The sequence below is a fragment of the Pangasianodon hypophthalmus genome, chromosome 2, assembly GCF_027358585.1.
Source record: "Pangasianodon hypophthalmus isolate fPanHyp1 chromosome 2, fPanHyp1.pri, whole genome shotgun sequence".
In the NCBI taxonomy this organism is placed as follows: domain Eukaryota; kingdom Metazoa; phylum Chordata; class Actinopteri; order Siluriformes; family Pangasiidae; genus Pangasianodon; species Pangasianodon hypophthalmus.
The window spans coordinates 28,230,374-28,252,586 of NC_069711.1; the positions used below are offsets into that span (position 1 = coordinate 28,230,374).

The 22,213-nt window shown below is 38.0% G+C and overlaps 1 protein-coding gene across 1 annotated transcript in view; it reads right to left on the minus strand.

The window, feature by feature from the left end:
• Positions 1-22,213, minus strand: part of LOC113538328 (E3 ubiquitin-protein ligase SMURF2) — a 74,025-nt gene that overhangs the window by 44,550 nt on the left and 7,262 nt on the right. The window contains exon 2 of the mRNA XM_026933299.3: positions 420-458. Coding sequence (XP_026789100.1) covers positions 420-458 — 39 coding nt within the window. The remainder of the gene's footprint in view (positions 1-419; positions 459-22,213) is intronic.

Here is a 22,213-nt window from a genome sequence, read left to right on the forward strand (position 1 = left end):
ATGATGTGTCGCTCTTTAATTTAGAAAACTTTTAATTGTTGGAAAATTGTTGTGGTGTAAAAGGAATGAAATATGACAGGATCTGCTATAACTGAAAAATAATCTTTAGGGTAGTATCAGTAACTCTTTCCTATTTTCCTATAACACCACACTGCATCATGTTTTATTCCTTATATATACTATTATTAAAAAAAAAAAAAAAAAGATCCAATCAGATCCCTCTGGCACAGTGTGTTTCCTGATGTCTCTCCCTCAGTGCATCTCTGTTTATCAGTGCTGTTGAAGTAGTCATGGCCTATGTGCATGATGTCTGTAAGACTGCTCTGAGACAACTTTCTGTAAAATCTGTTATAAGAAATATTATACTCCTTAGTGACTAAATGCTAAGTGACAGAAGAATATTCAAACTTGTTACTTACTGAAGAAGTCCTTCTTTGACAAGTTCTTTGCACAGAGAACTGAAAAGGAAAAAAAACAACAACAAAAAGCTAATATTAGTTACTGCAATATCGGACTCTACAATCATAAAATAAAAAAATATAGCACATTAACATTTCCTGTGTAGAAAAAGAACTCTAGTAAACAATATAGAGGTCACAACACCACAATGCCACAGCCATAGGTCACACAGGTAGTATTCAAGCAGCCAGTGTGTAATGGATGTTTTGAACCTGCTGGGGTGCATTATTTGGACCTATTACAGTGCACTGTGGGATTCTGTGAGTGTGTTGGATACTCTCCATTATGCTTTTGGACATGACTACAAAATAGCACATGAAAACACTTAGTGCAAATGTTCTCCAGCTGGTTTTTATATTCCTTTTTTTTTTTACTCCATGTTACACCAGGTTTCACGTTATGAACGCCTGTTTGCTCTGTTGATGGCTTGTTTACAGAAATGGTTGTCATAAAAACAGCCACCGGGTCTCTTCGCAAATCTATCAACTCTGTAGGACTAACAGTTAGAGATAGATCCACCAGCACACATCTCATTTATGTCTAAAACCACACCCTATTCATGTTCCAAACATAGTGTAGAATATCCAGAGCACTCATAAAATCTCTTAAGTCTTCTCAGTAGGTATTGTCCTAGTGATTACAGAATAAAAATAATGCATAGTACTGTTCAAAGGTGACGTGTAGCCTTTATACTGAGGGTGTGTGGTTTGGGGCACAACCACAGTGAGCCAATGGCGATGGTGTTTGTAATTAACATCAGGTACAAATGTGGCATACTAAATCCTGCAGTTGAGTTCTGTTCCCTATATTAGTGTACTACACAGTGTATACAATTATCCAGTATAGGACAAAGGAATTATTTTGCAGGGTAGAGCTGGAAGAAGATCAGCTGATACATCCAGAACTCTGATTAGCTGTTAATTTCTTGAAAATTTTAGAATTTCTATTAAAAAACACAGAGATATCCATTTCTAATACATTTTTTAATTAAAACAGAATTCTAATGGATCTTGTGAACACAGGACTCACTCACGATTCATGTGGTTCAGGTTGTGACAACACTGTTGCTAGACAACTGGAAAATATGAACGCAGAGCTTAAGCTTGCTAATTACTTCGGCTAATAATTTATCTAGCTAGTAGATAGATGTTAAGTCTGTGCTATGGAAAATGACAGCAGGAACAAGACAAAACTCTAGGAAAGTTAATATTTGTTAAATTACTAAGAAAATATTCTGTATAAGTAAACCTACACTGTAATTATACTTGGCATAGGTGGCAAACCTAACTTTCCATGAATTTTGCCATGAACTCTGAGCTATCAGTAAATTTTGACTTTAGAAGTCATAAATACCACCAGAGTAAACCATTAAAGGTGATCATGACCCTATTTAAACAAAGCTACATTTCTCTCCCATGCCAGTATTACACATCCACGTTTAAGGACTCAGCTGAAACTTTAGAACTTTTTAGGAGAATTTCTGAAGTCAGACTTCAAGCAGCTTGTAGTTAGGGATGAAATGTTTGTATTAAAAAACAGATTTTCCAGATTTCCAGTCACTATAACAACTCTAATTTTTGTTTAGAAAATGAAAGTTGTCATGTCAATGTACAAGACATATTTATTTTACAAGACTACTACTGCTATAGTCTAGTTTGAGGTTTGTCCTGTTATTGTTGCTTTATTCTTTTCTGAGACGACACCTTTGCTCTGATCTCAGTACATCCAGAAATTCATCCTTACAAAGATCTCTTTGTAAAACAAAATTGTTTTGCTGAAATCCACCATAATAATCACTACCATAACTGCTGGAATAGCAGGCCAATGGAAAATGCACTAACTATTATTAGTTAGTAATTATACTACAGTGCAGAAAAGATAATATATAAGTCACTTATAAGTATGAGGTTGCAGCACCTGTGGAGTAGTGGAGTGTGTGCAAAACATGGTAACATGAACCTTCCGGAGCAGTGACCTCTTGACTTCTTCCAGAATGTGAGTGACAGGACAAAAGCATTGTGTGCTAACACCTCGACACCCCTGCTCAGAGCAGACGCCAGTTTTTGTGCAGTCCCATTGCTATGACGCTGTGCCACACCCCTACCATTACCATATCCATTACATGGTTGCTCTAACATAACGCTGATACTGCAGGCCAGAGAATGGCGATAAGCAAAGAACCCCCTGGGTGCTTGCCAGGAACCTGTGCCTTTCAAAGGCCAAAGGAAAAAAAAAACTCAACTGCCATCATGACCCAGTGACCCAGACTTGCCATGAGGTAAAACAGAAGAAAGCCAACACCACTGGAAGAGTCTCATGTGGAGTGGAGCAGCACTAACATGGTGAGAAATTCCAGAGAAGGGAGGCTGTTGATGGCTGCAGTTGCTCCTTTTCATCAAGAATGTGTAATGTAGGACACACAGCTGGTCTGAAAATGGCTCCCTAGTTATAGATACATAGCATTCTGGTCTTCGTGTGGTGCAAATTGCCCCTGGATGTTATCAATGTTTTATGTGATGAGTAGCAAGTGCTCCTGATATTACAGAAATATTAATGGTGAAGCATTTAAAAAAAGACTTTGCTGTTCAGAGCAACTATGTTCCTTTGAAATTGCTTGATTTTTGCTTCACCCCAGCAAACAAAAAAAAAAAGAGAGACAAAAGACAAGTGTGACTTAAGGCCTTCCTTAATTTGGTCAAACCACCAGCTTTGTCCTTACTTTACATAGACACTCGGGTATAGAGTTCACTCAACGTGTCTTTGTGTGTTGTTTCTGTGTTAGTACAGGCCTAGAGTTTAGAACTGGTCGGAGATGGATCATGGAAAACAGAATCTCACAAATATCTTTTACAAAACTTAAATATGGAATATTCAAGTACCATTTATGCTATATGCACCCCTAGCAATGAGTGTTTATCATTGGATGCTTGCTGTTATATGGGGAAGCCTTAAAATTTGGGACCTAATGACAGGTGACAAACTACAGGGATTTTTTTTTTTAAGGTTTTTCACAGACATACAAATATACACTCACCATCCACTTTAATAGGAACACCTTTACACCTGCTCAATTACTGGCAGTTATCCAATCAGCCAATCATGTGGCAGCAGCACAATCCATAAAATCATACATGTAGATACAGGTCAAGAGCTTCGGTTAATGTTCAAATCAAACATCAGTATTGGGAAAAAGTGCGATCTCTGTGACTTTAACCAAGGCGCGCACACACACACACACAAAAACCAAGAACATTTTAAACAAATGCCGGAACATTGTCTTCAATTATGCTGTACAGCATTCATAGCCAGGATTATATGCCTCTTAACAAAGGAGCAGTAAGGCCACAAATCAAGCCAGCTACTGGCAGGTCGTTAAAAAGCCAGGCCAAGTGGAGTGCAGCTGCGGACTGGAAACCGCAGCAAATACCACAGGCCCCACAACAGAGTTGCACCAGAAGGCTTTATCCTGCACTGGACCATGGGGTTCATAATTGTGTCAGGAGGCCCAGTGCAGAGATGGGCCATGACCCTTACAATGTAACTGCATCAAGCAGCCCAGCATTAGTCCATGAGTCCACGATAGAGCTGTGGTAGGACACAATGCAGAGCTGGGTTGTGAGTCCTACAACGGAGCTGCTTCAGGACGCCCAATGCAGAGATGGTCCATAAAGCTAACAGTGGAGCTGTACCAAGAGGCCCAATGCAAAGCTGGACCACTGCTTCCATAATGTGACTGTGCAAGGAAGCCCAATGTACAGACGGGCCATGAGGCCTACAGTGGAGCTGCAACAGCAGAGCCAATGCAGGGATGGTCCATGAAGACTACAATGGAGCTGCACCAAGAGGTCCAATGCAACCCACACCACTAGACCCATTACAGAGCCATGGACAGCCCAATGGGCCCATGATGGAGCTATGCCAAAAGCCATAATACCAAGCTGTACCACTGAGGCCATGAAAGTAAAATTGGGCTGAAGGGGCCCATGATTGAGCTGCACAAGCCCTGAGGCCTACAATCAAGCTGCATTAGGAGGCCCATGTCAAAGCTGGACCACTGAACCCATGAAAGACCAATATAAGACCCCAAAGGGCCCATGACGGAGCTCGACAAAGAGACATAATGAGGAACTGGGCTATGAAGCATATAACAGAGCTGCAACATGAAGCCCAAAGCAAAGCTGAACCACTGAATGAAATGACAGATCCACGCAAGGCCCGATGGGGCTTGTGATGTAGCTGTGGCAAGAGGTATATCAAGGAGGTGAGCCATGGAGCCCATGATCAAGCTATGGCATTTTGACCACTTGAAATCCTAGCTCATTCTAAAAATCCTAAAGTGGCCTGAATTCCTGGCAGCAGAGGCACTGTTGGGAACCCGGTGCCTGCTTCCAACACTGGCCTTGGGGTTTGAGGCTGACTTGAGGCCAAACAAACACATTCGGCAGCCTTTAACTGAGAAGGAGGCCGAAAATAGATGCCACACATAGGCTGTGTTTGACAGGGAGAAAAACAGCAGATGCCAAAAAAAGAGACAGAAATGATACTGGTAGCAGAGGCAAAGTGGTGCCCATAAAGCCAGGAGTCCAGAACAGCAACTTAAAATTACAGAGCCATTACACAGGCAATGAAACAAATTATTACACTATAAACAATCAGAGTGCAGGAAGCCAAATGAAACTACAAAACCCCACAACCACTATATCAAGGCAAACAGTGTTTATTTTGAACATAGGTAAAATTACACAGAACATAACTGCAGGAAAGTGCTAAATGAGACAAAATGCAGAAACCTAAAAACATCTATGATGAAACTACACTAGCTTCAGTGTTTGCTGGCCAGAATCCATAAATAATGAGTTTGGAGAAAGTTTGGGTTTGTATGCAAATAAGATCCAGAAAGATGCAGAAGATACACTGGCAGAATAACACACTGGTTGTACTTTAATACTTTAAATAACAACTTCTTACACTTCTTACTTGGTGGATAGGAAAGGGAGTAACAAAAATACAAATTTATTTGGTAAAAATGTATGTTGCATAAACTAAATTGAACAAAATGCAAGACATTAAAAAAAATCAGTCAACAGATTTGATGAATTCAAAGATAATTTAATTAAGAGAGTCCCAATAGTAATTAAAGGTAAAAAAAACCAAAAAAAAAAAACCAAGTAATAAAAAAACTTATATTATTCTATATGCAGTATAGTATTTTGTCCATATTGTGCAGCAAAATACAAATAAACATTCAAAGTGTGAACGGCGCATGTGAACTTGAAGTCATTTCAGCAAATGTCAGACTTCATTTAGGAAGTGAACTGTAAATCTTCCCACAAGTTTCACTAAGCTACAGCTAAATTGCTGCAGGCAAGGAGCAGGCACCCTTACACTGTTTTAACACTTCTTCCCTTAACACACAGCAGGTGAATAATGAATGGACAGATGAACTTTTTTACCTCTCTCCCACACTGCTGTTTCACTCAACCAAGAATGCTTAAAACGTGTACAGGAAATATGCTTTGCATGATGAATGACAGACAGTTTTAGTTAACATGCCTTTTTAAGAATTTTACTCGAAAACCTGTCATTACTTAACACCGTGATAAGGACGTTTGCATATATATACCCAGGTTACTCTGTCATTTATACTCAGAATAAAACATTCTGAACAGCGTACAGTGCTCTGTGATGTCAGGTGTTAATCAAAAACATCCAGGATCAAATGTATGATGTGTCTTTAATAAATTTAAAAAATGTAATCGTCGTCAAATTGCTGTGGTATAAAAGAAATAAAATAATCAACACTGACGTGGTTACAGTAACTCTGCTTCGTGTCGGACTGCATCAAACCATCCTGACGTTGATTATTTTCCTCAAACAGTACACCCTGTCTTGTTTTATTTCTTACACATTGTCCTACACATTTTTGTCTACAGCTGACATGAAATAAAATACCACCATGCTGACTCTGATGTAACCTGGAAAAACATGCTAGGCCTGCTTTGAGATGTGAAAGCTAAAAACAATGGCTTTTCAAAGAAACGAAACAGGGAATCATTCACAAATGTCATAGCACACATCTCCTCAAGAAGCATGTCTTTTGACAGGAGCTTAAAGGTATCAAGGACCAGGATGTAAATAGAGACAGTAGTTAGCAGAAGGTTAAATCCTCACAGCTAAGAGTGGATAAGAGTTTGTTTACAGAGGAATGTTCCATTTACGTGAGAGCAAACACCAACTGACACACCTGTAACTGAGCTGATCTCTTACACGGCACTGTACTGTGAACTGGCACCTGAAGCTTTCTGGAAAAAGGAGAGGCTAATATTTTAATGGATGGAAACACTTGCAAACAACTCAAATGCTAACACTGTACAAAGGAAGAAAAATGAGCAAACACAAGTTGGCACACAAAATCATGTCAAGCTAGCTTTCCTTTTTAATAGCCATTTTGGGTGATGTATTTCTTTAAAGCTATACTAACCAGTCCATTCAAGCTGGCCAAGCAACGCTAACAAGCAAACCTTTCATTGGTAGCATGGGATACTGATACTACTCTCTGTACCAAATTCTGAATTTCAATCCACAAATAAATCAGTTGTATAAGGCTTGCATGGAATCCAAAAATAAATAAATAAATAAATAAATAAAAAAAACACCTGGGGCCTCATATCATGCTGGATATGAACGAATTTATTTGTAAATTGTTCGCAGAAGCATTTACAAAAGAAATTCAGTTCAGAAAAATGTTCATACCCTATGAGAACTGCTGAGTTTGTGGAAATTTACATATAAGGACACTCAATAATGTGACCCTTAATTACTACGTTTCAAATCGTACAGCTGGTGAGGAGTTACTGCAATTATATATTTATACGGATTACGAATCGAGATTTCAATCACACAAATTTCATGAACATTTTGTAAAACTCAGTCATTTTATATTAATGACTTGAATAAAAGCAATCCAAAACAAATCCACAAATTAAGACAAACAAGTCTAGCCATCCATTTAGGACAAAAGAAACAGCGCCATGACATTTAGGATGCGCTCTGTCACTGTTTAGATATCATTTTGCTGTTTTCAGCTCTCTGTAAGCTTTGCCTTTTATGGAGTTTTGTGGGCGTGGAAAAAATTTTAATTAGCTGTGCCTTTAATGTGCTTGTTAATTTAAAAACATATACATGAGAGTATGAAGCAAATCGTTCAGCGTTACTGAAACTTGTATAACTGGGGGCATTTTAGCTCAGTGTGGCCAACTAGAACATTTACACACTAAACTAATAATGGACCTCATTTATCAATCTTTTAGTAAAGACACAGGATAGAAGGAGGTAGTAAAAGGTAATTCTTCTCCTAACCCTTGGATGGCAGTGTATGTCAGAAAACATGTTCCTTATGATTCTACTTCACATGTTTTTTTTTGTTTTTTTTACCAAATGTAAGTTACTGCGAATGCTACAACACACGTAAAATCTGACGTTTTCAATTGTATTCCAGCTACATATTCCAGCTACACATATATATTTTTACGTGATTCAATTGTATTCCAGCTACATATTCCAGCTACACATATATATTTTTACGTGATTCCGATGCCGTTACTATGGAAACCAATGTAGAAATGCAAACAAACTAGACTCCATTCTCATCAGTCGTATCAGATTTGCTCAAACTTAATTTGCAAAGTGAATGCTCAGGCTGAAAATCAGATTATGAAATAACTCATGTCTGAACATAGCCTAAGTGACTCTTAAAAACCTGTGTCCTGCAAGATCGTTTCTAAGATTAAAACATTTATAAGCTAAGGTGTTACATAAGCTGCTGTGTAACCTGATGCTATTTAATTCAACAATGAGTTTCAGTATCTGTAGAACGAGCCCCCGGCAGAGCAGGAAGAGATTAAGTGAAATCTGAAGTGCGCAAGGGATTTTTAATGCTGGATCATTTGTGGTCAAGAGCAGACAATCTGGTGCTTAATAATCTTACACTCATACTCTTATACTATCTCCATTAGGCTTTATCTATTCAATAATCGCCTAACCTTTTGCCACGGGTTATTATATAATCTTAACATTGTAATATACATTAAAAAGAATTTCTCAATCACAGGTTTCACGAGTCACAGGTTTGTCCACCAATTCAATTAAATTTTAATTGTATTTGAATAACAGAAATGATTTGCTTCTGAATGTTCATAATGCTTCATAATTCCACATTATAAACCTCTGTTAAAAAAAAAAAAAAAAAGTGGATTCACGTAGGGATGCATCGATACCGATACTGGTACCAGATCGGTCTGATACCAAGCTCGTTTACCTGCTCGTTCTTGTAAAAATGCTTCAATACTACATAATACTATGTGACGTAAGCCTAGTCTATGTGATGAACAGATGACACCAAACGACAGAGATCTGGGCGTATTTCACGATTAATGATGGCAATCAAAGCAAAGCAGACTGCATTCTGTCCTTCAGCAATATATCAAGAGGAGGAAGTACAGCATCTTCCTGCAATACAAGTAACCTGATAAAGTATGTTAAACACAGCGTTTAGGAATTCGTTGTTAGCAGCACACTGCAGCATCCAACGCTGCGGCAAAGTTCGAACGTTTTGGTGCAGATCCATTAAATGGATCAGTTCCGGTATTGGGAAACTGCAAAAAGTCACCAGGCCGGATCTGCAATGTGGATCCAGAGTGGATGTGGAGCGGATATGGTGCTACCATTGACCCTAATCTGGCGCAGTGTAGGCTACGGTTGTTGTGCGGAACGCTTTGTCCAAAATAAGAAAGACAGCTGTCCTTCTGCTACCTTCTGAGCGGAACTAGTGGTATTTTGAATTTGATTTGTCCAATATGGTGAGGGTTGAATATTACAATATCAATTAGTGGCATATACTGTATCTCCTTGTTGTCAAAAGCAAACGCACATTAAGTCTGTGTTTGAAGCCAGACAATCTGACACACATACACATACACACACACGATCACCGCCGTGTTTCCGGGTAATAAGGGCTGGAAATGAGCCCTTCACCTCTCTGGCTGTGCTCTCTGTTTAGACTCCGGGAGTGCCTCATTCACATCATTGTTCTGTTCTTGTCCACACACACACATTACGCTGTCTCTCGCGCAAAAACTCACACTATACTCTCTCCTTCTCACACACACATATGGAGTCAGGAGGCCGTCATCGTCTGACGCCGTCTCTTATCGGCACTGGACTTCCTGTCACTGACCATTACGTGCTTTCCTTCCACCCTGCTCGCACACGCCATTCCAGACGAAAAATATTTCACATGCTAATGATGTCATTCAATGAGGACCAGCGGGGCTCTTTGTCCCTCTGGAGTTGGACACACCCAACACACTCACAACATAGACATAGTGATCTGATATTAACGTGTGTGTTTTGACCTGTGGGGTTTGGGCTGTGTGTGTTTATGAATCTGTGTCTGCTTCTGTTCTGTGACTTGATTTGGCTGTGCTCTCTGTGTGTGTGTGTGTGTGTGTGTGTGTGTGTGTGTGTGTGTGTGTGTGTGTGTGGGGCGAGGAATGTAAGTTAGACAGTAACACAGAAAGAAAAAAAAAAGAAGAAAAAAGAAAAGAGAGAAGGCGAGACAGAGTCAGAAGGACAGAGTGTTCTGATAAAAGACGTCTTAAGGAGATGTTATCTGTCAGATGAGACAGATAGCAGAGAGACATAAGAAAGCTCCTTGTCCTTAGTGACTGAACATCACAGTTCCTCAGAACTGCAGCATTCCCAAACAGCAGTGTGGCTTAAAGCGCCGTCTCATCTGCTGGGAACACGAGCGGCCTGAAATTTCAATCACAGCCCATACGGAGACGATGAATCATCCCCCCATCTGGCCTGGGATCAGCTGGAGGAATGCAGGAAGACGGGAGCGTCAAGAGACGGAGGACAGGAACAAGGGAAAGGGGGAAGAGGGTGGAGGGATTAGGTCTTAGGAAATGGGTGAGAGAGAAATTGAGAGACTGAAATAGAAAAGGAGGCGAAGGAGAAAAGGAGAGGTGGAAAAAGAGAGATTAACGAGAAAGAGGAAGAAAAGAAACGGAGAGAGATAAAGGTTTAAAAATAAGAGAGAAATATAAATAGACAGAGACAGACAGTCTGTCACAGTAAAGCCATACACAGGCGAGACGACTGCAGGTGTGCAGGGTTAACATGGTGTGTAGGACGCTCCTATTTAACTTTCAAGGCTGATTAAAATGAGGCTTTTTTTTTTGTTTTTTTTTTTTGCCTCAACTACCAGTAAATGTTTTACATTTAAACCTATGGGAATCAGCCGCAAGGCAGGTGGAACGCGACCACTTTCAAAAGCCGTCTGCAGCAATCTTATGGCAGCATTTGAAAATACCTGTTTGAATGAGCATGTTCTAATAAGCATTTGAATTCTGCATAAAGTCTGGAATATGCCGCCATATTTTTGTTCACAGCAGTGTGCTTCCAAAAGCTGAAAAAAGTTCAAGTGATTTTTTTTTTTTAACCTCCTGGCCAATCAGGTCGAAAGTTGGGGTGGAGCAAGAAAAGCAAACAGACAACAGACTGTCGATAGAAAAAAATTAGTGAGTAAATATGAGGAGATTCACGACATGTTGAGTTGAAAATATTTTACTCAAAAAAGTTTTACTTGCCATTACATGATGTGATGTCCCACTGCTGCATACAGTCAAGTTGCACAAGCAACTCAAATTCTCTTGATTTTCTGCCTTCAAAGCTACAGCAAAGGCAACCTCCTTGTTGCCAGAGTTAAACCAATCGTTATTTGATCTGCGTTACTGATAGTAATAATATTAATCTAGATAGGAAACTAGGCTAGCTGGTCAGCAGTGACTAGCGAGGACTGGTAAGAGTGTTGTTATGGTTACAGTATACATTTCATGTGAGTGTACATGTCGCTTTTTTTATATCAGCATAAAAGCACTCTTGCCTTTTTTCTAAAGGAAAAAAAAAAACAGCTAGTATTAAAGCACCCTAATAAAACAAGCCCAGCCTTCATTCTGGTTGGCACTGACACCTGGACAGAGGAGTCACAGCTGTGGAACGTCCTGTCAGCTTCCTGTCTCGGAAAATGGGTGAGTTTCAGATAGAAAGCAACCGCTTAATTCTTGCAAATTAAATAACTAACATGTTGAGAAGCTTTCGCCATGTGCATTAGCAATCAGTACATCAACACTCAACCAAACAATAAAACTGTCCAAAACGCTCCAGACTGTATGTGAAACTCCAATGAGGCAGCACTAGTCAAGACTAGATGCACCAATGAGGTATGATGCAGAAGATATCGTCTGAATACGTCTTGCTGTTTGTTGTTGTTCTTCTGCTCCAGTAACTATATGACTCGTTCAAACAGTGACAGCACTGCCATGGAAACTCCCCACCATGTGAGAACACGACACGATCAACAGGTCATAGATGTAAGTAAAGTATTGGGCCACACAGAGCAAAAATAAAAGGCGATTTCATTGAGAAGAGCGTATCATTCCAGTTTCTTGCCATCAGAGGCAAAGCTCTATAAGTTCTGACTTTGTTCAGTTGCACTTTTCATGTCAAAATAGGCAAAATAACAGCACATTCTGCAGTGTTTTATTCCTCTTATACCACAGCAACTTGCCAATGATTACAGTTTGAATTTATTATAGAATGTCATGTCATACTTTGTATCTGTTTGTAGTTCATGTTAATGTTCTGTCGTGTCTATGAAACAAGTTTCTGTTACGCTTTTGTTACATCAGCTATTATCAGCCTTGCCTCATCAGCCTTGCTTTTTTTTCTCCCTCTTGAAGGTAATTAGGAAGAAATGCAAAAATGCAGCTTGTCATGTTGCAGAGAAACCACAAAGCACAAAGTTCTCTTACTGGAAATTCTCTTTCCTGAAATCCGGATTTGGCTTCATTTTCATTTTGGTGCGTCACTAATATAGACTAATTATAAAGCCATGCACATTTAGTCATTTAGTACAGTTTTGGCAGGATGACACTTTCAATACTTTGAGTGAAGATTTCTTTAATGCTCTGTGAAAATACAAGTTTCAGAATTCAATAACTGCCCCAAGAATTCCATTACAAGTGTGTTTTGAATAAATGGGTTCTCCGTTTTTACTCAATACTATGAAACGCCATGGTAATTGTACACGCTATTGATGCTGGGGAAATTAGATTGAAAAAATGCTGGATTATTACTCGTTTAGAATCATTTCTAATCAAGTCAAGTGGATTCTATTCCTCCATATAGCCTTAACTATCACATACATTGGAACAAAATGGCATTTCTTCAGGACCAATGTGCAACACACAGTACATTAACATGGTACACAGGGCTATGTACAGAGTCAGATAAGTGCAAAATACACATTAATAAATGCACAGGACAGTGCACACTAACTAGACAGGACAACAGTATAGTATTGGATGGATTAAATGGCCTGGCTGAAGTAGAGCTGAACACATCTGTGCACAGGAGTGGAAAATGCTTGAGTAATTCAACTTCGTTACTATACCTAAGTATTATTTTGTCATATTTACACTGCAATAGGATGAAATGGAATACCTGTACCTCTTACTTAGTTACATTTCCAAAAAAAAAAAAATCTTTTTACTCCTTACACTTTACTTTAGACTTTTAAAGTATGTGTTACAAATCTAAACTGTCTTTTCCTTCTAGTATGTTGAGGTAAGTTGCTAATATGCCAATGTTAACTGGCTATATTTAACTAAGTTAGCCTGTTTTTTTGCTAATGCCGGTTTAAGACTAGCGTTGATTCCAGTAGCTTACATAAATCAGCAAGGCAGCAAGTCAAATTCTAGCTCATGATATTTTACTTCTGATTAATTCATTAGCAAACTATGTAGTGTTAATCATGCATATGACCATCAAACTTGAAACTGAATGATGTTATCAGGCAAATGTCATTACTTATAACAGATCTAGATCAGTAATAAAATTACTTTTCACATGAAAACATGACATTAACTTAAATCCACTAGTTAAAAACATTTACTTCACATAGTTTAATACTTAAGTACATTTAACAGTAGCAACTTTTTGACTTTCATTTGACTACATGTTTGACTGGATACTTAAATACTTAATACTTGTAGTAAAAAAAATTGCAGTAAAAGGTGTCCCATAGCAGCTAACAGCATTATCTCTGAGGGCACAATATAGTCCATGAGGTAATGCTCTAACAGCTCGGACACTTGGAGACAAAGAATACAAAAGAAAGAAAAGAGGAAGTCACTTGTGCCGGACATTAACCTCTGAGCTGCCACTGCAACCAGACCCCAACTCACAGGGTATGATTACAACAGTTTTGCTGTGTGTCAGAGAAAACCTTGGATGAACTTTACACTCCAATCTAAAGAATTCTTACTTCACCGGATTTGGCAGTTGAAAGCATTTGGATGCTGACAAAATAAGCATGACAATTACAGACCACATGCAAAGCAAAATAGCCAGAGGTGGTAAAAGTACTCATGTTTTTTACTCAGGTACTACTCATCTACTCAACCACTCATCGAAATAACTACTAGAGGTAAAGCTGAAGTACAGCTTCAAATTCTTCACTCAAGTTAAAGTAGAAAACTATAAATTCATTGTGAAATTTTATCATTTCTATAGTAACTTATTCATGTGAATTTGTACAGTGGATGCTCCACAATAATCTAACATTAATATTAAATGGATAAAAAAAAAAAGTGGTGTTATTTAACAAAGAAAAACAGTTCTTCAATGATATGGTGAAGCTTTCAATAAGGAGGAGTTTATTTTACAGTTAAGGAAGGAGTCTCCAGTGTCAGTGCTATATAAGAGTCAGTAATTTATGCACCATGGTTACATCATAAGCTGTGTTTTTTTCTTAATTATTTCAAGAGGGACAGAAAAAAAGAGTGGCTAATGACAGAACAGCTGTTTATAGCTGCTCTAACATAAGTGATAACAAGTACTAACTTGTTTCACAGATGTTCCATAACAATACATGTAACTATAAACAGCTGAAAGTATGCAATGTCATTCTTTAATAAATGAAAAAAAGTAAAGCGTTGGCAGATTGCCGACGTATTAAGGGAATACTTCACTGGTGTGCTGTTATTGGAAAACAGTTACAGTAACTCAGCTTCATGCTGAGTACACGACCCCCTTGTTGATTATTTTCCTATAACTGCACGCCGCATAATGTTTTATTCCTTACTTAACCACAGCCAATCATATCTAACCTGCTGTCGGAAAGTCTCACTTTCTCTCTCAGTCACCCACACGGTCCCCTCTGTCTCTTTCCACAACTCTCTCACTCTAACATGATTTTTCCCGCAGCCTGAGAAGCTCAGGAAGCTCAGATTACCAAGACACATTAAACCAACAAACCTCCTGCAGAGAGCTGTCAGGTCGCAGCCAAACACACGCACGGAAAGCGTGCGTGCGAGACGGCGCGTTCAAGCAGGAATGGACAGACAGCACCGTGTCCTCTTAAATTCCTCTGAGTCATCACTCCTCAAGTCCTGCTCTAAACAGTCAGCTGTAATAGGTTTAAGAGGTTTAAAAGGTTTTCAGCATGTCAGCGAGACTATAAGGCTCTTATTCAGCACTTCAGGACGAGTCTTAAAGGCTCAGCTCACAGTTTTCTGAGTGCTGAATGTCTGAATAAACATTGTCTGAAAATAGTGCATCACTTATTCACACCTTGGCAAGGTGAACACCTAAATCCATGTATGTCCATGAAACAGGACACTTTCAAACACACCCAAAATGTGTGAACTGAGAACTGAACAATCATGGCTTTCTAAGATTTCTTTCAGTCAGGGTGCAGGGTAGAAAATGTCTGGAAGGAATGGTTTGGTTTAAAAAAAAAAAAAATTAAATGTACACATGTACAATATGTAGCCGATCAGCCAAGACATGCTTAATGTGCGGAATCTGCTTCTGGAGTTTTGCACTGAGGTGGGTGGTACTGCCACTCCAGGGTCCCTGGGTCAAGCCTGAGCTCAGGTTACGTCCTGTGTGGAGTTTGACATGATCTCCCCATGTCCATGTGGGCTTCCTCCGGGTTCTCAAGTTTCCTCCCATCTTCCAAAAACACACCGGTAGGTGAACTGGCTGTGCTAAATTGCCCCTAGGTGTTAAAGAGTGTGTGAATGAGTGTGTGGTGCCCTGTGATGGACTGGTAACCCTGTCCAGGGTGTATTCCTGCCTCCACCCCAGCGTTCCCGGGGCAGGCTCCGGATGTCCACGTGGTTATGGACAGCGACCCTAACCAGGATAAAGCGCTTACTGAAGATTGTAAGCTTAATATTGCTTAAAAAAAATGGCATGATACTACTACTTTTTCTTTTTCAATACTGATATAGATACTGAAACCTTGAGTACCAGCCAATACTGAAACACATCCAATAATTTTTATACTTTGATATTTAAACTACTTCACTTTAAAATGTTTTTTTTAACTGAAAAATATAGGAAATATAGGAAAAAATACATTGAAATACATGATCTTTTAAGTAGTCTAAAAGCTCAAATTTTTTTAAACAATTGAATAAAATCAATAAAATCTTTCAGTAACAACACAATGCTGTGTGTATGTAATATAATGTTAAAATGTTGTCACTGCAATTTATTATTATTATTATTATTATTATTATTAATTACTGCATTCATCAAATTCAACTGTTAGAGAAAAATATACAAATTATGAATATACAAATTATGAATATACAGGGTGTCTGAAAAGTCAGGAACCAAAGACAGTGCCAAGAAATACCAAGAAGCTCTATCTCTATGCAATTTTTCACCTGTATGGAAAATATAAAAAGAAGTGTAACTCAATGTGTTAATATATATAAAGACAAAATCATATAGTTTAAATCCCATTGGTTCCTGACTTTTCAGACACCCTTGAGTTTATTTTTTCTAAAATATCTATTACTTCCTAACATGTCAACAGCTTAACCATCAAGAATAAATATTAAATATTTATTGTAGACCTGCAGACCTGCTACTATTATTATTACTATTACTATTATATACTACTATTATCAAGCACTAACATTTTAAATGGGGCTTGTTAACAGGAAACGTAAAAGTCTTTTTATATTCATTGTTGAATTAGCAGCAATATCCAGTCAACCCTGTTACTCTTTGCAAATTAATTACCCAGGTTTCAACCCATAATTTTCATTGTTGTTATTCATTACAGATTAGACTGCTTTAATGATTAGAATCACTAGAATGAAGTTACATAACGTGAGCATGCTGAGTGAATCAGAATGAGGGCAGAAGGCAGGTAGTGTTCGTTAAAACACGCCCGCATGCAAACCTGTGTAAATCGTGAGCAGCATTCATGTCAGCACTTCATAAGTTAAGTTTCCAATGGTCCAAACGTTTTCCTTTCACAGTAGATAGCCTTTCAATAGAAGTCTTTTGTCATTTCATACCTAAGCACAGGTGCCTGCGCAAAATGAAGCGCATTTTTAAGACCTCAAATGCAGCCGATCAGTCAAGACCTGTTTAGTATCAGCAGTTTGGACTTTAGCTTTGCATTGGAACAACTCTGAGTTTGTTGTCTTGTAAATATTGTAACGAAGACGTATTCAACTGAAAGTGCATTTACGTGCACATTAAAATCCTTACTATGGATGTAAATGAATACGATTACATTATAATTATTCAGAATGAACAGATAATGTGTTCTAAACAGACAGAAAAACAGACACGAATAATAGGAGGCATGCTGTTTTTTCTCTTTTCAGAAAGCTTGCCAGAAGGGTAAACTAGGGTGTCTGGTTGAGACTAAAGCAGTATATCAAGAACGGGATCCCGTGGGGACACAAGCAAAAAAAGTCACACAAGTTCTTACTTCCATCTATGCAGTTACAATGTTCATTCATTTATTCATCCTTAGTAACTGCCTGGTCAGGGTCGTAGTGGTTTAAATTGAGGTACTAGTTTTTGTTTATATTTCGGGAAATAAACTGAACTAAATTTGTTAGAAAACTTCGCAGGCAGGTACAAACAAAAATAACAACTGATTTTAAAAACCACAGTACCACGATCATCTCTAGTTGAGACCAAATACGAACTTGAGTGATGTAGCTGAGGATGAGGAACGGTCAGAGCCAGAATTCACATGCCATTGTGACAGTGCTGGCATTTCTACCTCCTAGTGCATAGTGGTAGGGTTCATATTCAATTAAAAAAAAAAAAAAAAAAACCTTCTGGTTTAGGCCACGCCCACTTCATTCATCAATAAATCTGAATACTGATACTGATACAGATATTTGGAGCACTAACTGGATACAGATAGAGATAGTGGCGTTGTTTTACACCCCTAATCCTTACTTTACCTCTCAGCAGTTACCACTTGAATAAAGTGGTCATGTACATAGCACACTACAAACACCACTTTCAGATGATCTGATAATGACATCTGGATTTCAGCCCAATAATCAGTGCAATTACTGAGTGCATGTACACTGTTAATCTGCTATTTTTCTATTGTCTAGACCTGTGCATGCATGTGAACATAACTGGACAGTGAAGAGCTGCCAATAAGCATTAAACATTCATTTATTCATCTTTACTGAAAACATCAGGGTTGCAGTGGATCCCGAATGAACACTGGGAATGAGGCAGAAATACACCCTGGATGGGACGCCAGTGTATCACACAGCAAGTATTAAACATTGCAGACTAAGACAGCATTCTGTTCACTTTGTAACCATGAAAACTCTCAAATAAACATTTAGTGGTGAGAGACACACACAAAAAATTTTTTTTGGTCAGATTTTAATGCAACTGTAGAGGCGTTTAGGTCATGTATTTAAGAAAGAAGTCTGATTACTGAGTGACTTACAGAGAAGTAAAACACCCTTAGAGCAAAATAAATAAGATGATTTTTAGTGTATTAAGTTTCCCAAAAGGTCTTTTATCACAAGCAGGGATTAGAAATGTTACAGGAAATGACAACGAAAACAAAAAATGAACTACATTTTTATTTGACATGATTTAAAGAATTGTTCCAGAGAGAAAATGTTATTTAGTGCTTAACTAGTTAATAACCTTCTTTTTCTGTTCCAGTGTGATTTCAAGAAAGTACAGCCTAAACAAATTCCTGTCCAGAATTTGTCACTTCCTGTACGCCTGACTAAAGGAAGATATGACTTCAGATAGTTGCTATAGCTGGGTTTTCGAAGATGGATCAACAGCAGGAATATCGATGTAGAAAGTATTTTTCCTACGATTCTGCAAGTAAGAAATCACACCTGTAAATTAGATGGATGCTATGAAAAGGTTACAAATAAATACACAGATGTTCCTGGTTAAATGCAGAGTTTACTTTTATTTATACTCTAGGCTTCCTACAAGCCATCTCTAGACATCTCCAGAGTAACAGTCCAGGGTCCCTGGGTTGATCCTGACTCAAAATTGCAGCTAGTTACGAATGTGTGTGTGTGTGTGTGTGTGTGTGTGTGTGTGTGTGTGTGTGTGTGGTGTCTTGCGATGAATTAGCATCCCATTCAAAGGTGTATTCCCACGTCAGGTCCAGCATTGCTAGGATAGGCACTAGATCCACCACCACTCTGACCAGCACAAAGCATTTGCTGAAGACGAAGGAATAAATGAATGTATGAATGAATAATCTGTATTAACTATTGGATCCGTGTAGTTGTAATTTTCAGATTTTTTTTTTTTTGCAACTCAGACTGTTTTGTTCATGTAAACACCCTCACTGCTGCGACAATTTAGTTTTTTTTTGTTTTGTTTTGTTTTTTACGGTGGTACATACGGTGGTACAGTTTGTGTGGGTTGTGGTGTGAGTTTCCTAACTTGTTAACACCCCTGAGGAAAAAGAAGTGCCAGAAAACAAATTGTGTATTGTGTGAAAACATCTTCAAATATTGTGATATGTTCTTTCCATATTGCTCATCCCTAGACACAACACCATATGCAATATGAAAGAAAAATCTCAACACACAAACCACAAACACACACACACGTTTGCAAGCAGACACACAGACGAAATGAGGCAGACTCAGACAACAGAAAGCAGTCTGTGTGCAGACGTGATTTTGCAGAAGTTGTGTAAAAGGTCAACTGCACAGCAGTGGGGCAATGGGTACAGCAAGACGTGCCGAATTTCAGTGTCTGCTCTAAGTTTCTAAGAAACAGACATATGCGTGTGTGCGTGTGTCTGTGTGTGTGTATGTGTGGTGTTCTGCTGGTTTCCAGTGGAAGTGGTGAGACAGGAAGTGTGATACGTGATCAGATGTCTGTGAGGAGATGAGATGCAGCCACGCTGCCGTCTGAGACGCTTCCGGTGCGGATGATAGGGACAAAGGTCAAAGGTAAACGGGGGGCAAACCATGGGACAACTGTGCAGGCTGCAGTGCATACTCGGGTGCACTTCAAAAAGAAAAACAGAGCGCCATATCATCTTGAATTGTGCAGTCGAAACAAGTATGTACTGGTATTTAATAAGTTGTCCACGTGACGTGTGTTTACTCACAATCACAAGCTATTTCCTCAGCTTAGATAAAACAGAACAAGACTTTAATAGTGATAGTTTGGACCAAAGTAATATTTCCAAAATTCTTTCGTTAATGTTTAGTGTTCAAACATTTTTGTACCTAAAAAGAAAGAGAAGCTTTAAACATCATGTGTGTGTGAATCAATACTCACTCGCCTTAATACTAGTACCACTATTTGTACATAAACCCTTTTATAAAATATCTTGTGTAACTTTTCAGTTAAAATGTTCTTTTTTTCTCAGTTTTATAGATAACAGTCATGTCATGTCAGCGTCATGCAGGGTTAGAAACCACACAAGCAAGCCTGTTTGAGATACTAAACAACTTCAAACTAATAATTCTCCATAAAAATATTTCTCTACAACTTATTTAATAATAAAATAAATCAAAAAACCAAAACAAAACAAATGAATAAAATGTAAAAAAAAAATATATATGTATATATATATATATATATATATATATATATATATATATATATATATATATATATATATATATATAATACATACATACATACATACATACATAAAGAGAAAATATCTAAGATGACCATTAAAATATAAAATTAAAAAAATAAACAATTGAGACACAGAAATGAAAAACAGGTTTTACAACACCCATGTGTGGATAAAAAGCTTACGGCTTATTTTTGTAATGACAAGAAACGACTTTTTGTTTAGGATGTGTGTACAAAAGTCCCTTATTAATACCAGGTGTGAGAGAGATGAATGATGAGAACAGAAGACAGGGCAAAAAAAAAATAAAAAAAAGTACCTGCATGCAAATCTGAAATTCAGCACCAAGGAAATCATAAGACATGTTATTGCTTAAATAGTTTGCATATTCTTAGCCGATTTTGGCAAAAAGTCAGAAAAAGAAATTGTTTTATGTTCCTGTCAACTGCTGTTCTGTTTTGCAAAGGAGCAACACGATGACATCATCAAAAGTGCACTAGCCAAACACACACAGTCATGGAGAGACTGAAATACACACTTGCTAAGACATCATTTATTCCAAAGAGGACTTTCCGTCACCCTTTATACCATCTTTATGCACACGCCAGCTTTTACACCTCGGTCAAGTGGAAATTTTTTTTTTTTCAATATTTAGAGACAAGTCTTTGAAATGATCAGAGCAGAGCTTCCAGAGGAACTGGCCATCCTGAAACCTTAAAGCTTTTTCCTTCTGAAAATTTCAAACTGGTGTCTAATTGCTCCGTCTGCTATAGAGCATTTTTATTTCAGAAAGTATTTATCAACTTGTACCCCGGTTTCTGTTTCTCCAAATGCAAACATTTATACTTCTGTCAAGTGGAAAAACATTTTTTCGAGTAAATGAGATAATCTCATATGTTTGCAGACAGGCTATGGGAAAAGGTCTGTGCCTCAAGTCAAAAAAAATTATATCTTAAATTATATGATTAAGCCTATGTGTGTGTTTTTTTTTTAACCAATTTCAACCATGAAATTAATAAAAATGTCTAGAAAGTTAGATTATATCTGTTCTATAATTTTTTTTCCCTCCTAATTTGTTGCTAATACGATAACTACCAGTTGATCAGGATGGACGCTTCATCTGAGTCACATGAAGCCAGACAACCACATCTTTACAAACTGCTGCTCATGCTGTGTCACAGGGCAGCGTAACACACTCGGAGATAAACGCAATCTGCCTTCTTCCACATACATGAGCTCACAGACACACATGATTGGCTAGTGTCACTGTGATTGACAGGGGAGAGAGCGTATACCATCTCTCCCACCCAGAGAACACAGTCAATTTGCTCCCTTGGCTCCAGGCCACGGATGGCTACGGCATCATCAGGATCCAAACTAATGATTTTCTGACAATATTTTTTTCATTTATCCAATTTTTTTTCCTTTGATCCAAATGCACATTTGTTTGCACTTTACAACAAAAAAAATTCTAGTAAACAAAATAATCTCAACATTATAAAATGTTTGCCAACAAACCACGAGAAAAGGTCTGTGGTTCACTGCACGCAAAATGGCATTTTAGCAAGTAGAACTGTCTTAAATAAGGGTAAGTTTATCTTTTTTTATCATGATGTAATTATATAACAGATATAATTTATTATACATATACTATTACTAATTTCAGACTTTGTCTTTCTTATTCTGTTGGCAGATAATTTTGCTTCTTTCCAGAAAAAAAAAAGTGAAATAAACAACATTATCTGCCAATAGAATCAG